We start from the raw sequence: 20,609 nt of genomic DNA on the forward strand, positions 1-20,609 counted from the left end.
GCTGGGAGGACAACTCCCTCAATTTCCAAAATCCCAAAATTAGTGGGAAGGGTGGGGTGGGGGGCTGGGGTGAAGGAATGTGGCAGTATCAACTTCACTGCAAACCCTTCGTGGCTGAACAGACAGCACTCAGTGCATACGTTCGTCAGAGGTACAGAGTGTTCTGGCTGCTTTGATGAAAGTTTCACATGACGCTGGCAGGCAGCAGCTACGGTGACTCAGCGTACTTGCTGACACATAAGGGAAAATGTTGTGAATAAGGTGGTGTACAAGAAAGCACAGACACAGTGAGGTGTACTTTCATTTATTTAATTCCTTGGCAAGGAATGTCTTTGACACCGAGACATATTTCTTTCCTTTATAGGCTTGACATGATTTTATGGTAAAACTCGAACAAAGGCGTATGGCTTAGATGTCAGTCTTACTCTGAGTCTATCAGACCACTAAATACAGCCAGTAAGACACAAACACACTGTACAGAAACACTTAAAAGATCCAAAAAAAGGTCAACATTAGTCTGTTGCCTCTCTTAACAGATGTTGGCAAGATCTTATCAAAACACATTAAAACTAGAATTACATTTGCCATATCGAGCACAGTCTGCACCCTGGAGAACAATATCATTCTCCAATCACAAGGATGTCAGAGGCACAATATGTTACAGAGAAGGGAAAATAAATTGAGACAAGAGCCAACTGGAGGAGTATAATCCCATCCTGCCTGTGAGCACACACTTGGAACAGAGAGATAAAGATGTGTTTGAGTGATTATCGTCCCCATACAGAAGCCAAAGGATCATATTACAGTGAACTGAACTCAGTCCAAAAACTCACATCTGACAGGAGGGAACATTTTCAAAACTCAGGCAGAACTACCACTGATGAATGTCAGAGATTTGGAAGAGTTGCAGAGGAAAATACGCACGAAGTCAACACGGTCACGTCTCATCTGGAAAGAGCAGGGAATCAACAAGAGAACTACAAAACACAGAAAGAACAGCAGGACATTTATAGATATTAAAATTAATCTTAATGCTTTACAGAATCAAACTTTACATTATTGTGCAAATCCTTCAACTGGAGTAATCTGTAACTTGTATACAGTAGAACTCAAAAATAATGCACAGCTCATCTCCCATACATATGAAAACACTGGAATGAGTGGGAGAATAAGCTGCTGTGGTTCTATTGTACATATATAAAATCAGTTTTCTCCATCTCAGCTACAGAGCTGGGTGCAGGGGGACTGTGGAGAAGTGGAGACATCAGTCGCACATCAGCCCTGCAGAGCTCAGCTGGGATGCTTCTCAGAACGGGGAGAGACTCGGCACTTTGATATTGATGTCTCCGATGTTGATGTTGCGGGGAATCTCAGGCAGGTTCATGTTCTTCACAGCAGAGACAGCGCGAGCAGGGGCCGCTGACAGACCCCCCTGTACATTTGAAACAACGCGGAACACGACTTTAAAGCCACTGGGAGAAGAAGTCTTATGTCTTAAGTCTTTCACATTGCAGTAAAATGTGGACACATGAAAGTAGAAACAGTTTTTTTGCATGTTTTAGTCCATTTACTACAAATTGTATACTCTAGCACCAACCATTTTTAAAGCAAAGCATTAGGTTGTTTTCTTAGAAAGCATAAATCTACCCTCCCAGTCATGGGAGCATGAGAAAACATTCCAGGAAGCCACTGTGCCCAGCCAAGAAACAGGCAGGCACATGACCCACTGTAAAAGTGCAACTTGCCATGTTTAGACTTTTGTAAGGTGAGTTTTAGATTTGCAGGTAGAATATTAGCTTTTCCCCTTTTTTCAAGTCTTTATGGTAAGCTAGGCTAATTGTCTCATGGCTGTAGCTTTGTGTGTCGCATACAAACATAAGAGTGAAATTAACACATAACTCATCTAACTCGCGGCAAGAAAACAAATTAGAGTGTTTCCCGAAACGTCAAACTGAGAAGGAATTAAATCCACATTTCTTTCTGTTTCACTTTCACTTTCCAGCAGCAGCTCATGAATGTGATGCTCTTATACAGACAATTCTCTGATTTCATAATCACTGTAGGAGCCAGACTGCGTCAAAACAGGAAAACAGAGCATGCACTAACCTGCATTGATAGGAAGGCATTAGTCACTTGGCCTAATCATCAGACTGAAATGCCATTTTATTTCATTTCATTAATTAAGCCTGATATTGTGTTAATGTGAGGTGAGGTTAATCTGACTTGTCCAAACCAGTCAATACTGACATATCTGTCCTGCTGCCCTTCATTTTCACATGACCACGAAACTGCGCTCGCAGCTGCTAAAAGCAGTTCATTTTGTCACTATGAAACCTATATGAAATATGGAGATTTAAGGGTGAACTCCACAGATTTGACACATTAAAGTCAGTTATCAGGTTTCAGGGAGAACTATTGCACGTGTGAAAAAAATGTAGAGAGCACTGCATGGAATGTGATTAATTGCCTCTGGTGACATCACTTGAGTCAACTTTGATTGCGGCTGAAGACTAAAATTTTGTCAGTGAAGCAAAAAATAAGATATGAGCTCACTACATCGGCAGCTGCACCTCACCTCTGATTGAGGCTAGCGGGTCACTGTTACATCAGCAGGTGTGAGCTTAACAGACCCAAATTTCTGGCCTAACTGTTAGCGCTTAAGTTGTATTGTGGGAAATGTAAGTTCCAGATTTTGACAAGAAATAGGAAATGCGTGGAACAAAAAAGACATTATTTCTTGTATTTCTGGTTCTGTTGCATTAATTTTGTTTTTTCATTTAATAAAACTAGCAAGCAGGAGTACTATGCTTTTCCAGAAGTTAACTTAAAATGACTTGTACAGCTGCTTCAGTCCCATTAATGAACACATTTTGCTCTATTCATGGAAGTTGCCAGGTAGCTAGCTGTTGAGCCTAGTAAGCTCTGATTGGTCAGGTGTTTCTTTAGCCACAGGAAACAGGTGTCAACGGGCAGAACACTCAACCTGTTTGAATTGCTAAACAAATCTGAGACATGGGCAAAGGCTCAGATGTCTATAAGTTCGTTCTCATAGCAGAGTGAATGATAACCAATGTGGCTGCCTGAAAAACACACATTTCTCTCACTAAAAACCTGTGCTTTGGAACATAGTCAGTCACATACTTAATAATGGGCACAAAAATGCACAAACGCACCAGCATGGACCTTAAATGTGGCTGACAAACTGACCTCTGACTTCTCCATGCGGTTCTGCACCTCCACCTGAGCCACGATCTCATTCATGTTGGTCTCCAGTACCATGCCCCCCATCACCACCTCCTGCAAGATGTAATGGACCTGCAGACAGATACAACACGGCAGTTAATATGCAGTTAATACACAATTACTGCCATTAAAACAGGTCTCCTTGCGTGCTTGCTACAAATTAGGACATCACTGCCAAATACAACAGAAAATTATGTCAGGCAGAAAATTCAATAATATAAAACATGGATTACACAACATCACAGACTGGCTGCTCCAAATGGCAGCCAGATGTAACCGTTTGAAGTTATAGGTTACTTCCATGTCTTGTTTTGCAACTCAGCTCTTCTGCGTTTTTTTTTTTTTTTTTAAATACCAAAGAGATGACAGAGGTATAAAAGAGTCCAGTTCTCTTTGGAAAGTAGATATCACTCATGGCTCAAAGGGAGACAGTCTCAATTTCAACCTTGAGTTTAGATTTGTGGATTCCTGTGGGTGAGAATATTCCACTGCACCGATCCAAACTTATTACAGGTAATACGCTAACGATGTGTGAGTACCTTCCACAGCTGCATGTGAAATATTCATTTAAGGATGATAAACCTGCAAAGAAATGCTTGCAACAGCTTTGAAATTGCTAAGTTATAGCATATGTATAAAGCTACATTGCTAAATGTTCTCCTTGCAGAAAAGAAGCTGGAATACATCTGTATTAGCTACATGAAGTGACATGGGGCAAAGAAATGAGAACTGATGAAGCAGTTGAAAGCTGTGATTAGTTCATCTGCATATGTGCATGACAGGCTAATAACATCAAGTCTGTGTAAAAGTACCTGCAAGTGAGTTTAAATTATAATTTCACAATGCCATGCAGGTCTGTGTTGTCCAGCTACCAAAGCTCTCTGAGAGCAAGGGGTTTTCATTCTAGCAGAAATATTTCCACGTTTCATCTTGGGAACATTCCTCAGGCCAAACCCCACTGCACCACATGACATCAATTTCCTGCTGCGAAAATTCAATCAAGATGGCTGAGATGTGTCTGATTAGTCTCCAGTAACACTTCTAGCTCAGTTTCAGGGGAAAAAAGGGAGGCTTTGTTGTAGCCCGGACAATGCGGAGCTTCATACTTAAAAGGAACCTGTGCGTGATTTGAATGCACCTTTATTTTATTCTTTATTTTTTTTAAACCAGCATCTGAAGAAGAGGAAACCTTGAAGACTGATTTTTTTTCTTTTCATCATTCCTTCCAGACCTTCCCATGTTTAAATGAAATGCAGCATACAGGCAGACAGTTTCACTTCTGAGGTGAAATTTTGAGAGGTGTTAGATCTACTTTAGATCAGGAGCCCAATTTGACAGACAGTTGTCGTAAAAATCCTCTGCTCACACACCAAAAAGAACTGGACCACTTACAGAAATGCAGCTATTCCTGAAAAACAGGTAGCTGCATGGACACATTGGATGCATGGATGAGACAAAAATACACCATTACGCTGCCCATCACCTTGTGGTGATGTCTCTCTATAGCTCCTCCATAAATAGTTCCCCTCATCTAAACCTTTTACTGAATAGAAAAAGCTGAAGCATTTATAATCAACTGCTGTTTTGGAGTTGACACACGCACAATAAGCATAACTGAGTCAACATATGGTTGTTTTCAGATGCTGGTTACCTCAAGGTGCATGTTGAAGGGTAGAGCACTGTGCTAAGTGTGAACACCAGAAGGTGGACCATACGCATATATGAGGAAGAGACTGAGATAATGTGCTTTTTATGGGTCTTCACATGACTACTTTACGTGCATAATACTGATCTTTAAAAAAACAGTGGCAAAGCAAATCTTCAAATGCAGAACCGGATAAATTACTGGTCTCAGTTAACCACAGTTACATCACAACTTCCAGCAGCTGCAGCACAATGAAAAACAGACTTTTTATACTTTGATTGTGAAGCAACAACAGGAGCTGTTGAGTCTGCATTGACAGCAAATAAACATCAAGTGCAAACATTTTGGAGATGATGTCCCTCAAATTAGAAACAGTGAAGGCTGTTCTGATGTTAGGTCATTGTACAAATGACAGGTCATTGGTACACTTCTGAGCTTAATACTGTAGCACACACAATACTGGAACTACTACTAATGATTATTTTCATTATGGATTCATCATTAAATCTTTAAACTTTCTTTAAAAAGTTCACTCAGTTTACTGTCATATGTGACAAAGAAAAGGGGCAAAACCTCTCATCTGATAGCATTAATCAATTATAAAACTAGTGGTCCAGTTTCAGTAAGTGGGCTAGTCAATTAATTACCGTAAGTAATCGCTGTAGTTGTACACACCAGAAAAAATCCAATTGAAAATGGCCCACTCACCTTGTCCATGTGGAATATGAGGTCCAGCTCACAGACGTTTTCAAAGCATTTATCCAATGTTTCCACAAACACCTACAACACAGAGGATGTGGTCAGTCAAACATCTCATTTATACAACAAACACCTACAGGCAGAGAAGAGGGAACCTGCAAGGATCAGATTTGGAAGATTGTTAGAGATTATAATTACATTTGAGGGCACAACGGATGCTGGATCTCCTCAGGGACTTTGGTTTATCCTGTATTAACACAGGAAGTCAGTGGTGGGTGCAAAGACGTGTGCTTTATACTCAACATCTAAAAAGAACTGGTGAGTGATGTTAGATATAATGCGTGTACTGATGACAAATGAAGGTTGAGGCTACGTAGGTGGGTGAGTACAAACATTTGAGTTTAACGCAGGTTCATGTGTTTCATTAAAACTGTAAGCTGAGAGCATTGATCGAAGGAAGGTAGAAGAGATATTAAAGGAAAAGGCAAGTAGGCTCTTTTATCTTTTATCTGTTATCACGTGCCATAATTCCTGTTTACTGATCATATGATCATCATCTTTATTGTGCTGTTAAATGTGATGCCAATAATCAGCAGGAGGAGTGAGCCGGTTGACTCACTCACTTCAGATGCAAATACTGATCTTGTGTAACATCTTGTGAGGGTGACTGGTGTCACTCATGTTCTGCCACAAGTACATCAAAATTTTTCCACAGGGACAATAAAGATGTGAAGCCAGATTTAAGCTCTGGTAAAAAACCAGAGTGTGTCAGAACTTCATGAGATAAGTTTTGTGCTCTTTGTACAGCCTGTGTCTGATATCAGGGTTTCCTTATTTAGATTTTGTAACTACATCTCTATCTTATCCAGAGAGATTTCCACTGAGATGAACAGTGGAGTAAGTTTCATTTCCAGGATTCATGTTTCCCAAAATTAGTTTAATTCGGCATCATGCAGCTCGCGCAATAGTTCAAGGGAAAGGCAGTGTCTTCGTTTCAAGCTTGGGTCATTGAATGAGCAAAGAGAGGGTGATGTGGAATAAGGGAGATATGATTTTACATCCAAAACTACACACTAGGAGCGACCCGATACCCGTGGGTGCAAATGCTCAAAGCAGGAATCCCTCTTCAAATCCTTCATGTCCTGCATGTTATTCCCCTTCTCTCTGTCCCATTTCCTGTCTTTCTACACTTGCCTATCAAACAATAAAGGCATAAAATGGCCAAAAAAATCATTAAAAAAACTGCATATTAATTGTGTTTATAAAACAATTAAATGAATTTGAAGCTGACCTGGATCAGGTCCAGGATGCCGAGCTCGCTCTCAGATGAGTCCACACAGAAGACGAAGTAGAGGGTCGCGTAGTGCCGGTAGATCAGCTTGTAATCAGAGCCACCGATGAGACTGAAAGCAGATAAAAATGCATTGGTCTACATTTATGCTCCATGTGTCCTCAGAAATATCAGGGCTACTTGGTCAAACAAATGCATGCTCTATATCAATTTACAGTTGGGTATATGTAAAAGAGCATCTAAGAGAAATGAAATGAGTGACAACTTGTGTGTGTTTGCCTCCATCTAATGGTTAAAATGGGCTACTGCATCTGCAGTTAATTCCTGGCTCATTTTTTGTGCCAAGTGATGTCAGCTTCTGTGTTGACATGAAAGAAAGTAGAGAAAACCCCAAAAGTGGCCCTGAGTTTACAGTATTTAGTCTTTAAGGTTCTGTTAAAATGTCAGAACACGTCATGACTTAAATTACAGGTCTGCCTTTCAGTCTCTGCCAATATAAATTTAAAAGTTTCCAAATGCACATAATCTTGTATTTATCTGTCACACTACCTCAGTATTTCCATGAAAAAAATCACAACATAAAGGCCCTGAGTTCAGCTGAAGCAGTTTTCTGCAGTAGGGCATTGCTTAACACTTACAGTACAAATGCATCTGACGGTCTTATAGATACAATAGGTAAATATCTTCTCTGTTCTTCTCGTGTCAAAATGTGATTTACATACAACATCATATTAAAGAGCACTACTTGCCTTCCACCCTCCAAGAAGTTGCAGACATTGTCATCTCTCTTAGACACCAGATGGAAAGTCTCCCGAATGATCTGCTGCTGCATGTCCTCCGCCTGCAGGAAAACATTTCACAAACTCTACTAAGTGCTTGTCAGTACATCCACCTACAGGGACACCACCATCTAGTTGGCTGATAAGGTAAAACAAGTCACTCAAGAACCTTGTGGCACCAAAGAAAGTATAAGAAGAGGAACAGAGCTGTTCCGGTACCAATACTAGTAACGGAAATGCCTCCAATACTGCCTAAAATATGGTATCGGGTGTCGGTGAGTACGTAGTGTATGCACTGATCTGATACCATGTAATTTATTAATAAACTTTATCGTATCACACCCAGATAAAATGGCAGTTTTAATGGAAATCAATTATTTGCTGCTCTACAACAGTAGGTTACACGGAAAGTTGCACTGCACAGCCACTGGCATCTGCTGTTTGACAGTGGTGAAGAAAAATAGCCTGACCTTCGTGAAAGACGTGAGTCCACCTGCAGTTACAAGTCAGTGATTTCATGCTAACTAGGAAAAGGGAACATAGTTACGGCGCCTTTGTACGAGAAATAAAATGTATGCGTTTTACCTTCGCGAAATCATATCTACGACAACACTGCACCCGTTCAACACTTAGGGAAGTTACTAAATGTGTAATGAAGAGATATTTAAAGGAAAGGAACTGAAACTTAAGACTATCTAGCTAAGGTCTGGGTTATCCCACCACTTTCACCAGCTGATGTTTTTAGTTAGTTGTAACTTGGTTAATGACAACCCACATCGATCGAGATTTTGGTTATATTTGTCAGTGCAAGCTGACAAAACTAAACCATCGCTGACCCCTAGCCCGATGAGAGTGAAGATAGCTGCATAATACAAAAATGCTAATGTTTTGAACAGCAACCCCAAAAATACTTACAAAATACTGATAGAACCTAATCAGCCGCGGTTTTCCGTGGTTGTTAAATATCAGGATGGCTTTAATCATGGCGATTCTTTGGATTTATAAAATCACAATATGAACTTATTCATAAAATATTAAGATTTTGACTATTTAGATCACGTTAGCTAAAGTGCTAGGCGGCCTCTCAACTGCCAGGATGAGTGAATGGGTTATATCCGGTTGCGTCTCCACATTAAGCGGTCGGCCACGAACAAACACATCAAATCTTTTGTTCCGGATAAGTTATTTTAAAAAAGGGGCCTTGTTTTCTCTATTCAAATATCTCAGTTGTAGCCTATCTGGGGTGGAATATGTATTTTATTTTATTTTTGTACATGTTCTATAAATTTTATGCAATATTGACAACCTAACTCAATAAATATAAAATATAAAAAAATAACAAATTCACTCAAAATATTATCAGGGAACACAGTGTATGAACTTTGTAGGCTATTGTTTCTCTGCTTCCTGTAAGCATTAGTAGAACTGTTATTTGTACATCAAAAGACACATTATTGAGTCTTTAGACACCATAAAATATAATACAGGAGCTCTGTAATACTGCAAGCTCATAGCCATTTAGTGTTTATTGCAACAGTTTTTGGGGCTCTGTGTAGTGTTGGCAAGCCAATATCCCAGGAAGTGTGCTTAGTCAACACTGGTGAGGATTTAGACTGTTTCTCTTTTCCCATGTCTGCCATGTGTCCTCACAAGTTCTGAGGCTTGTCCACTGACAGATCACATAATGTGATTAATTCACCAGCAGCCGAGGCACCTCATAATTTCCAGGCTTTTTGTACCTTTGTCAGCAGCTTCACACCGCCTCGAAAAATCTGTACCTTTCTTTGTGGTGACGTTATCATTCAAAACACATTACATACTAAAGCCACTGAAATGTTTGGGTTGAATTATCATTTATAATTTAACTGATTAAAGTTAAATTAATATACCTAAATTAATATGCTTATTTGATTGACAAATGGTTTCACTCTTGAATTTAAACATTGTGATTGATGATACTCTAATTCATTGAATATGAACTTATGAATCCTCCATACTTAATGAGGGTGATGGGGTTCATGAGGGAGCTCGAGTCAGTGCTGCCAGCACTGGCGTGACTCAGGGAAGCATCGTGGCCTCCTGCTTGCAGCAAAGCATTCATCCCATTAAGATGATGTTTTCATGTTGTAATGCAGTGCCCTTTCTATACCATACATAGTGCTACGTATTTTTCAAACTTCAACATTAGTTTTACCAGTCCATAAAGTATTTCTCAGTAGTGTTGTGGGTGTCAAAGTGCTCTTTGGCAAACTTCAGGCATGCAGTGATGTTTTTTTTGTTTGTTTTTGTGTGTGTGTGTGTGTGTGTGTGTGTGTGTGTGTGTGTGTGTGTGTGTACATGGCAGGAGACCATGCTCCGTGCAACCAGGCATCATGATTTGCACATAGTAGACTCATGAACATGGATGATGTTAACCAGCTCCAATGATTCCTATAAGCGTTTAGCTTTCTTCATTCTGCATTCTACTTTTGGAGTCATCTTAGCTGAGCACCCACTCCAATGGAGAGTAGCCACAGAACTAAACTGTCCCCATTTATAGACAATTTGTCTAAATGTGGATTGATGAATGTCTAAACTTTTCAAATCTTTTTAATTCAGTGTGCTTTATCGGCATGAATGTCAGATAAACAATATTACCAATGCATCAAGGATAAAACAATTCAGTAATCAGATCAGAAAAAAAAGAACTCATTAAGTAAAGTAAAATACTTGAATAAATACAACTGATAATATTATATTTGTTACATTTTAAGAGGAAATGCCTCTGTGTCTCTACCTCACTTGCTGTGTAGTGACAACAACCTCTTTCCTGTGATACTCCTTGTGTCGTCCTGTCTCTCTGGTCGCTGTGGTCACCGAGTTTGTCTTTGGTCAGGATCTTTCTCTGCTTTGTATCTCTGACAGTGAAGAGATACTAGGGCCAGATAGCAATTACATTTGCTTTGAGTTTAGGTTTGATTCTTCCAGTGTTCCAGATAGCCATCTTTTGTTAATTTAATAATTTAGTTTACTCTGATTAGTGGCTGGAAAGTATTGCTGGTCTGGTTGAACAGTATTACATTATTTGATCAGTAATTCTCAGGACCAGCTGACAATTCTTTGATATGACTCTCCAATGCTTTCCAGCTTTATGCAAATCAGCAGTTCTTGATCATCAGTTTGCTGAGATCTTTTTTTTGAAGGCATGGCCCACATTAGCAGATGCTTTTTGTGAATAACAAACTCAAAATGTTAGAGTGCTTTGTTTTTAAGTCAAAGTGGCTTTAACCCACGTCCAGTCTCTTTCATTAACTGGACTCCAGGTTTGATAACTCCTGAGTCCAATCATCTTTTGCTGATCTCGTTAGCTGAGAGGTTAACATATTTTTTCCAACCTACACTGTGAATGTTTGAATTATGTTTTTAATATGGACAAAAAAACCACAATGATTTGTGTGTTATTACTTGAAATAGATTGTGATTGTGTTTGATCATAATTGTGACTCAGATGAAAATCCAACCATATTAAACACAAATTTGTATATAAATGCAGGTAACTCCAAAGGGTTCACTTACTTTTTCTTGCCATAGTGTAGAGTATAAAAGACTAATTAATACAATAAGTTGCAGTTTTTTATGGGATATAAGTCTCTTCACACTAATTTTCCATGCAGTGCTTCTCTTCTTATTGTGGAGTTGTGATGGTTGTAGTTGCAGAAATGAATGTTAATGATAATTTATCCTATAGGAAAATCGAACATTTACTGTGTTATCATAGATTCATAGAATGTGGAGAGTGCATACTGTATGCACGTTTCCAAAGTTTAAAGGCAAGCTATTTACTATAGCTTATATTTATTTATTTAAACATTTCAGTTTGGGGGAAAGACACAGGATCCGTTTCTCTGTCTTCAATACAGACCAGAGACTGAATGCAGTATCTAAGTCAAATATTTTATTCTGCCCAATATCACACCTTACTTGTAAGATGGAGGTTCATCAGACAAACCATTTGGATGTCTAGGGTCTAACGTCACTCTGTGTGGGGAGCCTTGACCCTTGACACAATCACACTACTTTCAAACCAGGCCAGACAACATTGTGTATTTCTGTGTGATCAGCCTCGGTAACATCAAAATGTCAGGCCACATTTCCTGTTCTGATTTTATATCCATTAATTCTCTGTTGTATGTTGTCATCATTAGTGCTGCAAAGCCACCGGTCTGTTGTCTGCATATCATCTATTATTTCCCCCCTAAATTCCCTTCCTCCTGCATGAGCACAGTGGAAAACAAACAGACGCTCATTAGCATGTGTGACCCGTTGGTGGTAAACAGGCTTATTTCCACATGAGTGCAGTGCGAGAATGGATTCCACCGGGACAGTCGAGGTAGGTGGGCCCACCGGCTGCCTTCATGGGGACTTTAATAGGCACTTAACAAATGCAAGTGGACAGGCACAACATTCTCTGGCACAGGGGGGTCATGTTGGTACAGTGAGCACTTGTTAGAGGGTGACTCACTGTATTTGGACTCTTGGGTGGCCACTGATATTCACTTCATTTTTAATGTGCATTTTTTTTTCTCTCAGTGCTAATTGTTGGATTGTGATGGATGATGAGTGCTGTCTGCCAGGGCTGAGGTAATGTGTGGCGTTCAAATAATGCCTCTGTGCTCTGTGAAGTGAAGTGATGAAAGCAGCCTGCAATTATAGGGATAATCAAAACTGTCAGGGGCTCTTCTATGGACGGTTTTGTTTACTGTCTGCTTCTCTTACAGCATCACAAGCTGCCCCCCCCCCCCCCCCCCCCCAAACCTCAAAAGATCATTGCAACTGTACCTGTCTGTGTCACAGAGTTAAAGTCACACTGACTTTTAATGAGTTGTTTGTACAGTGGCACGGCTTGAACTTTTCTGCTTCCCTCTATGGTCACTTCACAAGGACACAGCTTGACTCTATATACAAAGAAAAAAAGAAGAAGGAAAAAAACATATTTTAACATATGTCTTAATATATTCATCCTTACATTGTTTAGCAAATTATCATGAATTCTACCCTTCACACTTTGATTTTACTGCGAATTAGAGGTCTGCAGTTAGTTTCTTTCCCCTCAAGATGGCAGCATTTCGGTGTCTTTACGTGAGGAGTTGAATTTGAGGGGCAAATTTTCCAAAATGTTACATGTTTACTATGGAAAAATCCCTGATAGATACACGTCTCTTTGTGATTTTATTAGTCACTTGAAATATAATAGGGATTCTATTACAGTATATTTAGGATAGTTAATTTGCCGATATCATACTATATCTGTGGTCACATATTGTTTATGCCTAGATAGTAAGACAGACATAATGCAGACACTTGGGTTAATTAATATGGGCAAGGGAATATAAGACGCGAGTGACATTTGCACATGTATGGTTATCAGGCCTATAACACAATACACATATAAAGACACCTCTGTGACTGCGTAGATTGGTTGAGAGTTTAATTACAGGTGGTGCAGACAGGCACGATCTTAGCAGAGACAGCCCTCCGCTGTGTATTTGTGAGAAGCAAAACAACCCTGATCCTGGATCAGCATCCCGGATTTCCATCACACCGCGTCGTAAACGGAGTCGCTACGGCGGTGACCAGAGAGGAGAAGGGAGCAAGAGGTCTCACTCTGTCTGAATTTTTGATGTCTTACGGCGATGATGTGCAACCTCATGAACAGTGCCGCAGACGAACGATTTCGTTAGGTTGGAGAGTGTGTTTGTTGATACTAATTGACGGTCCATCTCATGATCCCTCCTGGTTCCTCCGATGTGAGTGTAGAAGATATGATTGCGCATTGAAATTGTTCTCTGTTGTAAACAATAATGATAGAGTAATGAGATATGGTGCCCTGAAGCTGATATCATTTACGGTTTGCTCGGTCCAAGACACTGTAAACAAACAAAGATAAAACTGACCTTCCTGTGATGAGGACCAGACCAGTCACTATGGTAACTGCTCTCCAATGATGGCTAAACTGCAGTAAGAGCGACGCCCACTTTCACAGACTGGGAGGCGGGGCAGAGGCTCGAGTGATTCATCCTCGGATACAGAGACGATCTCTGCGCACGGCGCCGTGTTTACAGCGAACACGGCAGACTGCAGACTGGCCGAAACAGACCGTGTGTGTACCTGTACATTAATCTGTCTAGCTACGCGACCTGTGCAGCTATCTATCGGCGGAGGGCATTAGATAACCAAAGCAGTTGACCAGCCCGGGGCAACAAGGTCAAATGCTCAATTTCCCGTTGATCTGAAGGTGAATTACAGCGACCACAACAACGCGGTGCGTGTGTGCATGATGAGCGGCTGAGAAGGAGGAGGAGGCGGAGAAGGAGGCTGCGGTCTGAAACCAGATTTTATCCTGGATATTTCGAAACAAACGTCGTCGTTCACACAAGGGGGGCTGTGTATCAATTTAATATGTTATTAATTGCCGTAGACCGTCTCTTTTCATCCCAATTTTAAGGGGGTCCGACCCGTTTTCTCCCTCCTGAGGATCCTCCAGCAGCGGGACGTTGAACGTTTTTCCTCCAGATATGGAGTGTGAAGATGCGGATTGCAGAGGAATCCCCGCCGCTGGTTTAGCCGCATTGGTTTCATTATACACATCAGTGTGGTGTTATTTTTGGCAGTAGTAAACATAACTATGAATACACATTTTCTTGCCAGCGGAGTAAATCGGTGATTTCGGGGCACGACTGGACTCCTATTAGCAAGCGTGAGGGAGCTATCCTGCTAGCCTGTTAGTAGTAACGTTAGCTACTAGCTCATTTAGCCGGCTAACAGCTAAAAGGTGCTGGCTGCAGATTAAAAGGCGCTTTGAGAATTGTGACCACGTTGTGCCGACGTTTTTTCCCCTCAACATATTTATTTACATGAATTGGGAGGATTCACTCATCCAGGAATGAGGTCTCGATCGGAAAGGAGCCGCTTGACCTTGTTTTGGGGTCTGATGCTGGGTCTGTCGTCCTGCCTCCGGCCCGCCACCGCAGAGAGTAAGTAATGCTGCTCCACGCTACTACACATGGGGAAACATTGTTTTTTGATGCGCCATGCTCCAACACGGTCCACATATTGTTATAAAGTTACGGTGAGAACACCTTGTGCTAACAGTATACATTGCACATATAGTACACCTAACTATGGAAAAGGGGGGCAACAGTGTTTTCTTGGCAAGTTACATATCACTGCTCTGCATTTATGGCGAAAATATCAGAAAGATTAATGAATTGTAAATGGATAAAAATAAATCTGGTACATCACAGTGTAGTTATGTGGTTATAGGATGATAGAAGATTTCAATTTACACCAAGCATCACGCAAGATAATACTGCATGTGTATGGAGGAAATACAATTTTATTATAGTGGGAAAATCATGTAATATGTTGTGATACTGGTTTAGTCGTGCAATTAAGTGTAGTTAACTTGGTTTTGGTGAATGCTGTGTGTACTAGAGAAGTCTATTTGTGATATTGTAATTTGGTTTTTAAAACCACAAAAATAAATCAGTTTAAGTGTGTTGGTAAATACATTACGATGACTCAGCCAATGGAGAAAGTCAGTCAGGCTTTACAGTATATACACACCCCACTCTCAACTCTGAGTCACAATGTGGTGAATCAGAATCAACAAAAAATGGAGGGTGTCTGTGAAAAAACAGACAGAAATGTGATTTAAGAAATAAAAAAAGTGGGTAATTGAGTTTAGTTGTCCCTCCTCTACTGCAAAATAGAGGAGCATAAGTGTGTTGTCACTGAACCTGTTTGTACCAGGGACCTTGACAAAGTCAGCTCGCTATACACTAGATAAAAAAAACATGACAACAGACAGCAGAACTAGTTGTATTTTTTCATGGATGTGTTTCAGAACTTGTCAGAGGAGGATGGGGAAGCCCTGTTTTAATGCTCTCATAGTTTTAGAGTCCTCTCCTGTCCATTTGGGATCAGAGAGCGGCAGCATAAACTAAGAAGTTAAGGGTTTAGACTAAATTCACTGCTATGGAAGAGCTTGGTCTCTTACAATCACATTTCAGTATATTTCCGGGGTTCCTCACATTGTAGACCTAACCTGGGTGGAAAAACACAGTAACACAACAAGTATCAACTATCAATTGAAGGCATTCTTTTGTGTGTAGGTGTTCTTTACAAAAGGCCGTCCATATTAATATCACTCCCTCAAGATTTACTGAAACCACTTCAACAAACACTGTTTGTCCAATGGCGTCACCATGTGTTTTCCGAGTAGCACGCTATCATTTATTCTCCTTTGCTGAGCAAACCTGGGGATACCTTGACCTTGGAGATATTTTCATGAACACCAGGCTGCTGCAGTTGCATTGAGAAGGTACAACAACATCTTCCCATCGGGCAAAAGACAGGGACAACAAAGGCTGAGATTATAGACTGTAGTCCAGCCATAATCCATTGAAGTAAACTATTCTGCTTTCAAACTTTGAAATAAATTTGAAGAATCAATTGATACCACACAGATGACTTAGGAGTTGTTGTAACTGTGACGGCATATAAAGACTCACAGCTTCTGTTAAGTTGCAAACCTTAAAATTTAATGAATTTAAAACTTCTATATTTATGTGTTCACATCTGAAATCTTTCCATGTTTCCAGATATACTGTAAACTAGGCGTCCCGATTCATCCCATTCATTATGACATGTTGGGGAGGGGTGGGTCAGGGGGTTGAACCGGGGTCTGGGTTTTAAAATAGACTAAGCCAAAGTACATTCACAAGCAAAACAGACCAAGTTCTGTTGATTGGAAAGAGTGAGGAGCTTGTGAACTGTGTGTTATGGGGTTTACTGTTAGCCCCAGTGGTTACGGGACAAACCTGGGAAAAGCAGAGGTGCTCCCATCAAAATCCTACATTTATTCTCACTTCTATGTGGAGCTGTCTAAAGGTTCCTTGTGTGGCTAAACTCTGAGCATTCCTGCTGGTTTACTATATCAGTTGGGACTAAAGGGCAGCTGACAGGTTTTGGTTAACCAGGCTCTGCTCTGCTGCTGCAGGCGTACCAAACAAGTTTTGTCTGTTAAGGATAATCTTTTGCTTCCCAGTGCATTTCTTCTCACCTTACTTTTCATGTGGAAAAGTATTTATGAATACATTCGCCCTCGGGCAGTTTGTCACTAACAGGATGGAGTGAGGAGCAAACAGAGTTGCAGCAGTCTAGTGGCAGTGAATGAAGCACCAGCTTTAGAGGGCCTATTGCTTCCTATTCCTTGTTGTATTGGGCTTCGAGCGGATTTCCTCTCATTGTCTGTGGACTGTTTCCCCGCTGCTGGGAAAAGGTTATCAAAAGTAAATATGTGATTGGGAGCCTCATCAAAGCTGCGGAGATAGGCTTGTTTACTCAGCTGTTTTAAAATGTGTCATTGTGGGAGGAAGAGGGGGGAGTTATTAAGCTGCTACACCTGCTATCGGCATTTTCATTTAGCCGGTGCACAAGATGTGAAAATTTGATCAGAAACTTTTGTTTAGGGTTTTCATGAGCGTGGTCAGAAGCAGTTCCCATGAAAGATGTGCCATACTGGCATTGCAGTGAGGCCTCAGAGGGCGAGGCGTCGAGACTGTGGTGATGTAACACCACCAGGCAGTGTGTCTTTTTACAGGCCCCGGTGTTGAGATTGAATTAACAGGTATGCAGCTCGCTGAGGGCCGCTGACAGTGTGCACTGACAAGTAGATTACAGAGAAAGACATAACCGCCATACCGGCACACTGCCTGCCTTAAATCAGACCAAAGGCTCATGTCCTGTCTAGAGAAGATTTAAACACGCAGCAGTCTTGGTTGAAAAACATATAACTCTTAACCCTCTTTTCAATGTGACAACCAAATTATCCCCAAGTAAAATGCCAGACACGACTGAAGGCAAAAACACTTCAATACATTTTAGCAGGGCACTGGTACACTACAAGCAACAAGCCACAGCTCCTGTACGCTTTGAAACTCATGTCACAAGCAGGGCCGCAAGAGGTCAACCTTTAGGAAGTTTTTACATTGGGCATACTGGTTGTCTGTAGAGTTTACTGTGGTAAAACATAGAAAAATATTGGATAATTTCAAACTTCTTTTTTGCCAGTTTAGTAACTTAATTTTCACAAATGGGCCCGACTTGCATTTGTGATGTATCGCTACCTGCCTTTTCTTCTCAGTGTCCATTGCTTCTTTTGGTAGATATTTCTATATGTTCTTAAAAAGGATCAAGGAGTGTCCTAGCTGGAGAAAAGTGCTGTGTAGAGAAAATGTGAAGTGGCATTGGACTAGATAATATGTAATATACTGTAGGGATGTTATTTGATATTTATTTTTTCAATTTCCAAGTCACATTCAATGTAACATTGAATGTCAGGAGTTTTTACGTGTGAGAATTTCCATGCACTTGAGATTAACAGTGCATGAACTAAATATTTTTTTCATTGGTCTTCCCAGGTGATAACATGTGTAGCCTGCCCTGCAGTCGCCTACACTTGTTGCTTCATGCTCTGTATTTTTTATAACCAAGATGTAAAATAAGATTTATTTGTCAAACCCTTAATCATAATTACAATCTTAAAGATAAAAGACAGTGAATCAGATGATGCTTCCCCTTCCCCCCTTCAGCTGCATTGAGGTCTGCTGTGACATCAGGAATATTTAATAACCATTTGATACAGGAGATGCTGGTTTGACTTGAATACGCTAGAGTGAACTTTGCCACGGCTGAGCTTAGTTTAACAGCTGAACATTTCCTGTCATTGCCTTATGGGGGGAGCACAAACAAAGTTTCTGAAAGTTAGTAGGAATATTATCTCTCATTAACAAGTGACTGATCACCTTGGAAGAGATGTTACTCTCACATATTCATGTGTTTAAGTGTTAAACTTGTATAACTTGTGTAACTTGCCTGCAGCTTGCATTTGGGTAGGGTCTCTCTTTCTGTGTGTGTGTGGCTCCAGTGCTGCTGCCCAGTGGATATGTTTACAGGCACTAAGCTGCATGACTAGAAGATCCTGATTTGTTAGGTATTGTGTTCATGAACACCAGTCAGGGTTAATAGTTTGTCTTATTAAAGGGGAAAATAAAAGTTAATTGACCATTTTTCCTACATGAAAACTTTTCATTTATTTTAAATTTTTTTAAGCTAAGATCAGAGAATATAAACTAATGATATTTGTGTGCAACTGATAAGTTATAGACCTCGCCCAGTTTTGTGATGCGTCATGTAGCGCTACACCGTCAAATCACGGTGGGAAACATTTTCATCGCCAGCAGAAAGGTTCAGGGTGTTCTTTTGGAGATTAAACTGTGTTCCACCTCAGTGGTAGCGTGGTCTCTCACCACAAAGGTTTTTGGAAAACTACAGATTTTACTGTCAACAGTGATTTCATAACATTTAGCACTGAGATGTTTACTGATTTTTAACATCAGTTTGTTGGGCAGTCTTTTACTTGTCCTCAAACTGTGATAATAATACATGAAGCATACTAAATCACACTATCGTAATTTGTTAGAAAATGGTCAGGAGGTTGAAAACAAAACAATTTTCTTACAACACAGCTTTTTACTTACTTTTAAAATTATACAGTGAAGAGTGCAACCCTGGGACATGTGTGGGAATATGTATAGCCAGCAGCACAGCTCCATGTTCTGCACATAGGGCAATCCCCATATAAAAATTTGACATTTACACTCAGCCTGTGAATATTCTCATTTGTCCAGGTCATAGTATCTCAAAGGAGTTTTAATTCATTAAAACATTTACACTCATTAAACCTGCAACACTAGCCCTCACATTTAATTGTAAAAGGTTGTAATTAATTTATTGTTTGCTGAGAATGCATCAGCTTTCCTAAACCTCTCGGCGTCACATTCATACAGTAAAAGTTTATAGACCAGCATTAAAGTGGTAGTGTGACAACCTGTTAGCTGGTTGGTGTGAGTTTTCCATGACTCACTGCCCTGCAGCCTTTGAAGTGTAAATCCTCCTCACAGTGATGTGCGATAATGGCCTCCATGTTTCTGTGGGTGCTGCTGGGGCTTCAGGCTAAGTATTGTTTAGAGCACAGCACACAGGTGGGAGGAAAAGCTGGAAAGGCAAACACTCCACCTATCAACACCGATCATCACCATCATGCCTTACCAAAGTTTTCCTGATGTGGGTGAGGCCACATTCAAAGGCCACACAGAATCCAGAACAGTGCCCTTTTTTTTTTTTGTTTGTAGTTGTTTTGGTTTAGTGCTTTTCTCTGTCGACTCCAGTGACCGTCTCAGGAAATATCAAAGCACTACTAAAGAAGTTAAAAACAAAACAAATGTGAACAAATCTATTTTATGACAAACATTAAAGAGCATAAATACATGTTTTTACAGTTTGTTCACATCAAAGGGCAACTTTCCTTTGATGTCTGTTCTTTGATCAAAGCCCAGACATTTCACTTCTGCTGTAGATTGAATTCATTAGATTATAATGTACACAAAGACCGCTACAGTTTGAGACTCTCCCAGTAGGGGGCGTTACACTGCACTTACAGCTGCTGTTTTTATGCATGTTGACAGCAGTAATGGCAGTGTAGGTGTCTGTTTATTGGTCCATGTCTTTGGTTTAGACTGAAATATCTAAACAACTACAGGATGGATGGCCATGACATTCATGGTTCCCAGAGGACGAACCATAGGGACAGTGTTAATCCCCTGACTTTTCATTTAGCACCACTAGCAGGTTAAAATTTCACTTAAACTGTGAAATATCTCAACAACTGCTTGATAGACAGCCACAGAATTTGGAACTGACAGTCATGTTCCCTGGATGATATACTCTCAATATTGGTCATTCCCTGACTTTTCCACTGGCACCAACATTACATTGACATTTGTGGTTTTGAGTGAAATGTCTCAACAACATTTGGATGGATTGTCAGGAAATTTAGTTCAAAGATTAT

General features: G+C 40.4%; 2 protein-coding genes across 3 annotated transcripts in view; one reads left to right on the top strand and one right to left on the bottom strand.

Annotated features, from left to right (window-relative positions):
• Positions 1 to 288: 288 nt before the first annotated feature.
• ap3s2 (adaptor related protein complex 3 subunit sigma 2) lies at positions 289 to 8,812 on the bottom strand. The gene is made up of 6 exons (XM_071488822.1): positions 8,573 to 8,812; positions 7,628 to 7,719; positions 6,879 to 6,990; positions 5,597 to 5,668; positions 3,208 to 3,315; positions 289 to 1,432 (listed from the first exon to the last, which is right to left on the bottom strand). Exons 1-6 carry the CDS (start codon positions 8,639 to 8,641, stop codon positions 1,307 to 1,309), a joined length of 579 nt encoding a protein of 192 aa, XP_071344923.1. The 5' UTR covers positions 8,642 to 8,812; the 3' UTR covers positions 289 to 1,306.
• A 4,926-nt stretch (positions 8,813 to 13,738) lies between these two features.
• Positions 13,739 to 20,609, top strand: part of LOC139627669 (insulin-like growth factor 1 receptor) — a 46,268-nt gene continuing 39,397 nt past the window's right edge. For both annotated transcript variants that reach the window (XM_071488665.1, XM_071488666.1), the window contains exon 1: positions 13,739 to 14,670. In XM_071488665.1, coding sequence (XP_071344766.1) covers positions 14,580 to 14,670 — 91 coding nt within the window. In that variant the 5' untranslated portion in view covers positions 13,739 to 14,579. The remainder of the gene's footprint in view (positions 14,671 to 20,609) is intronic.

This window comes from Trachinotus anak, unplaced genomic scaffold (genome assembly GCF_046630095.1).
Source record: "Trachinotus anak isolate AG129_WGS33_773 ecotype Australia unplaced genomic scaffold, CSIRO_AGI_Tana_v1 ptg000011l, whole genome shotgun sequence".
In the NCBI taxonomy this organism is placed as follows: Eukaryota; Metazoa; Chordata; class Actinopteri; order Carangiformes; family Carangidae; genus Trachinotus; species Trachinotus anak.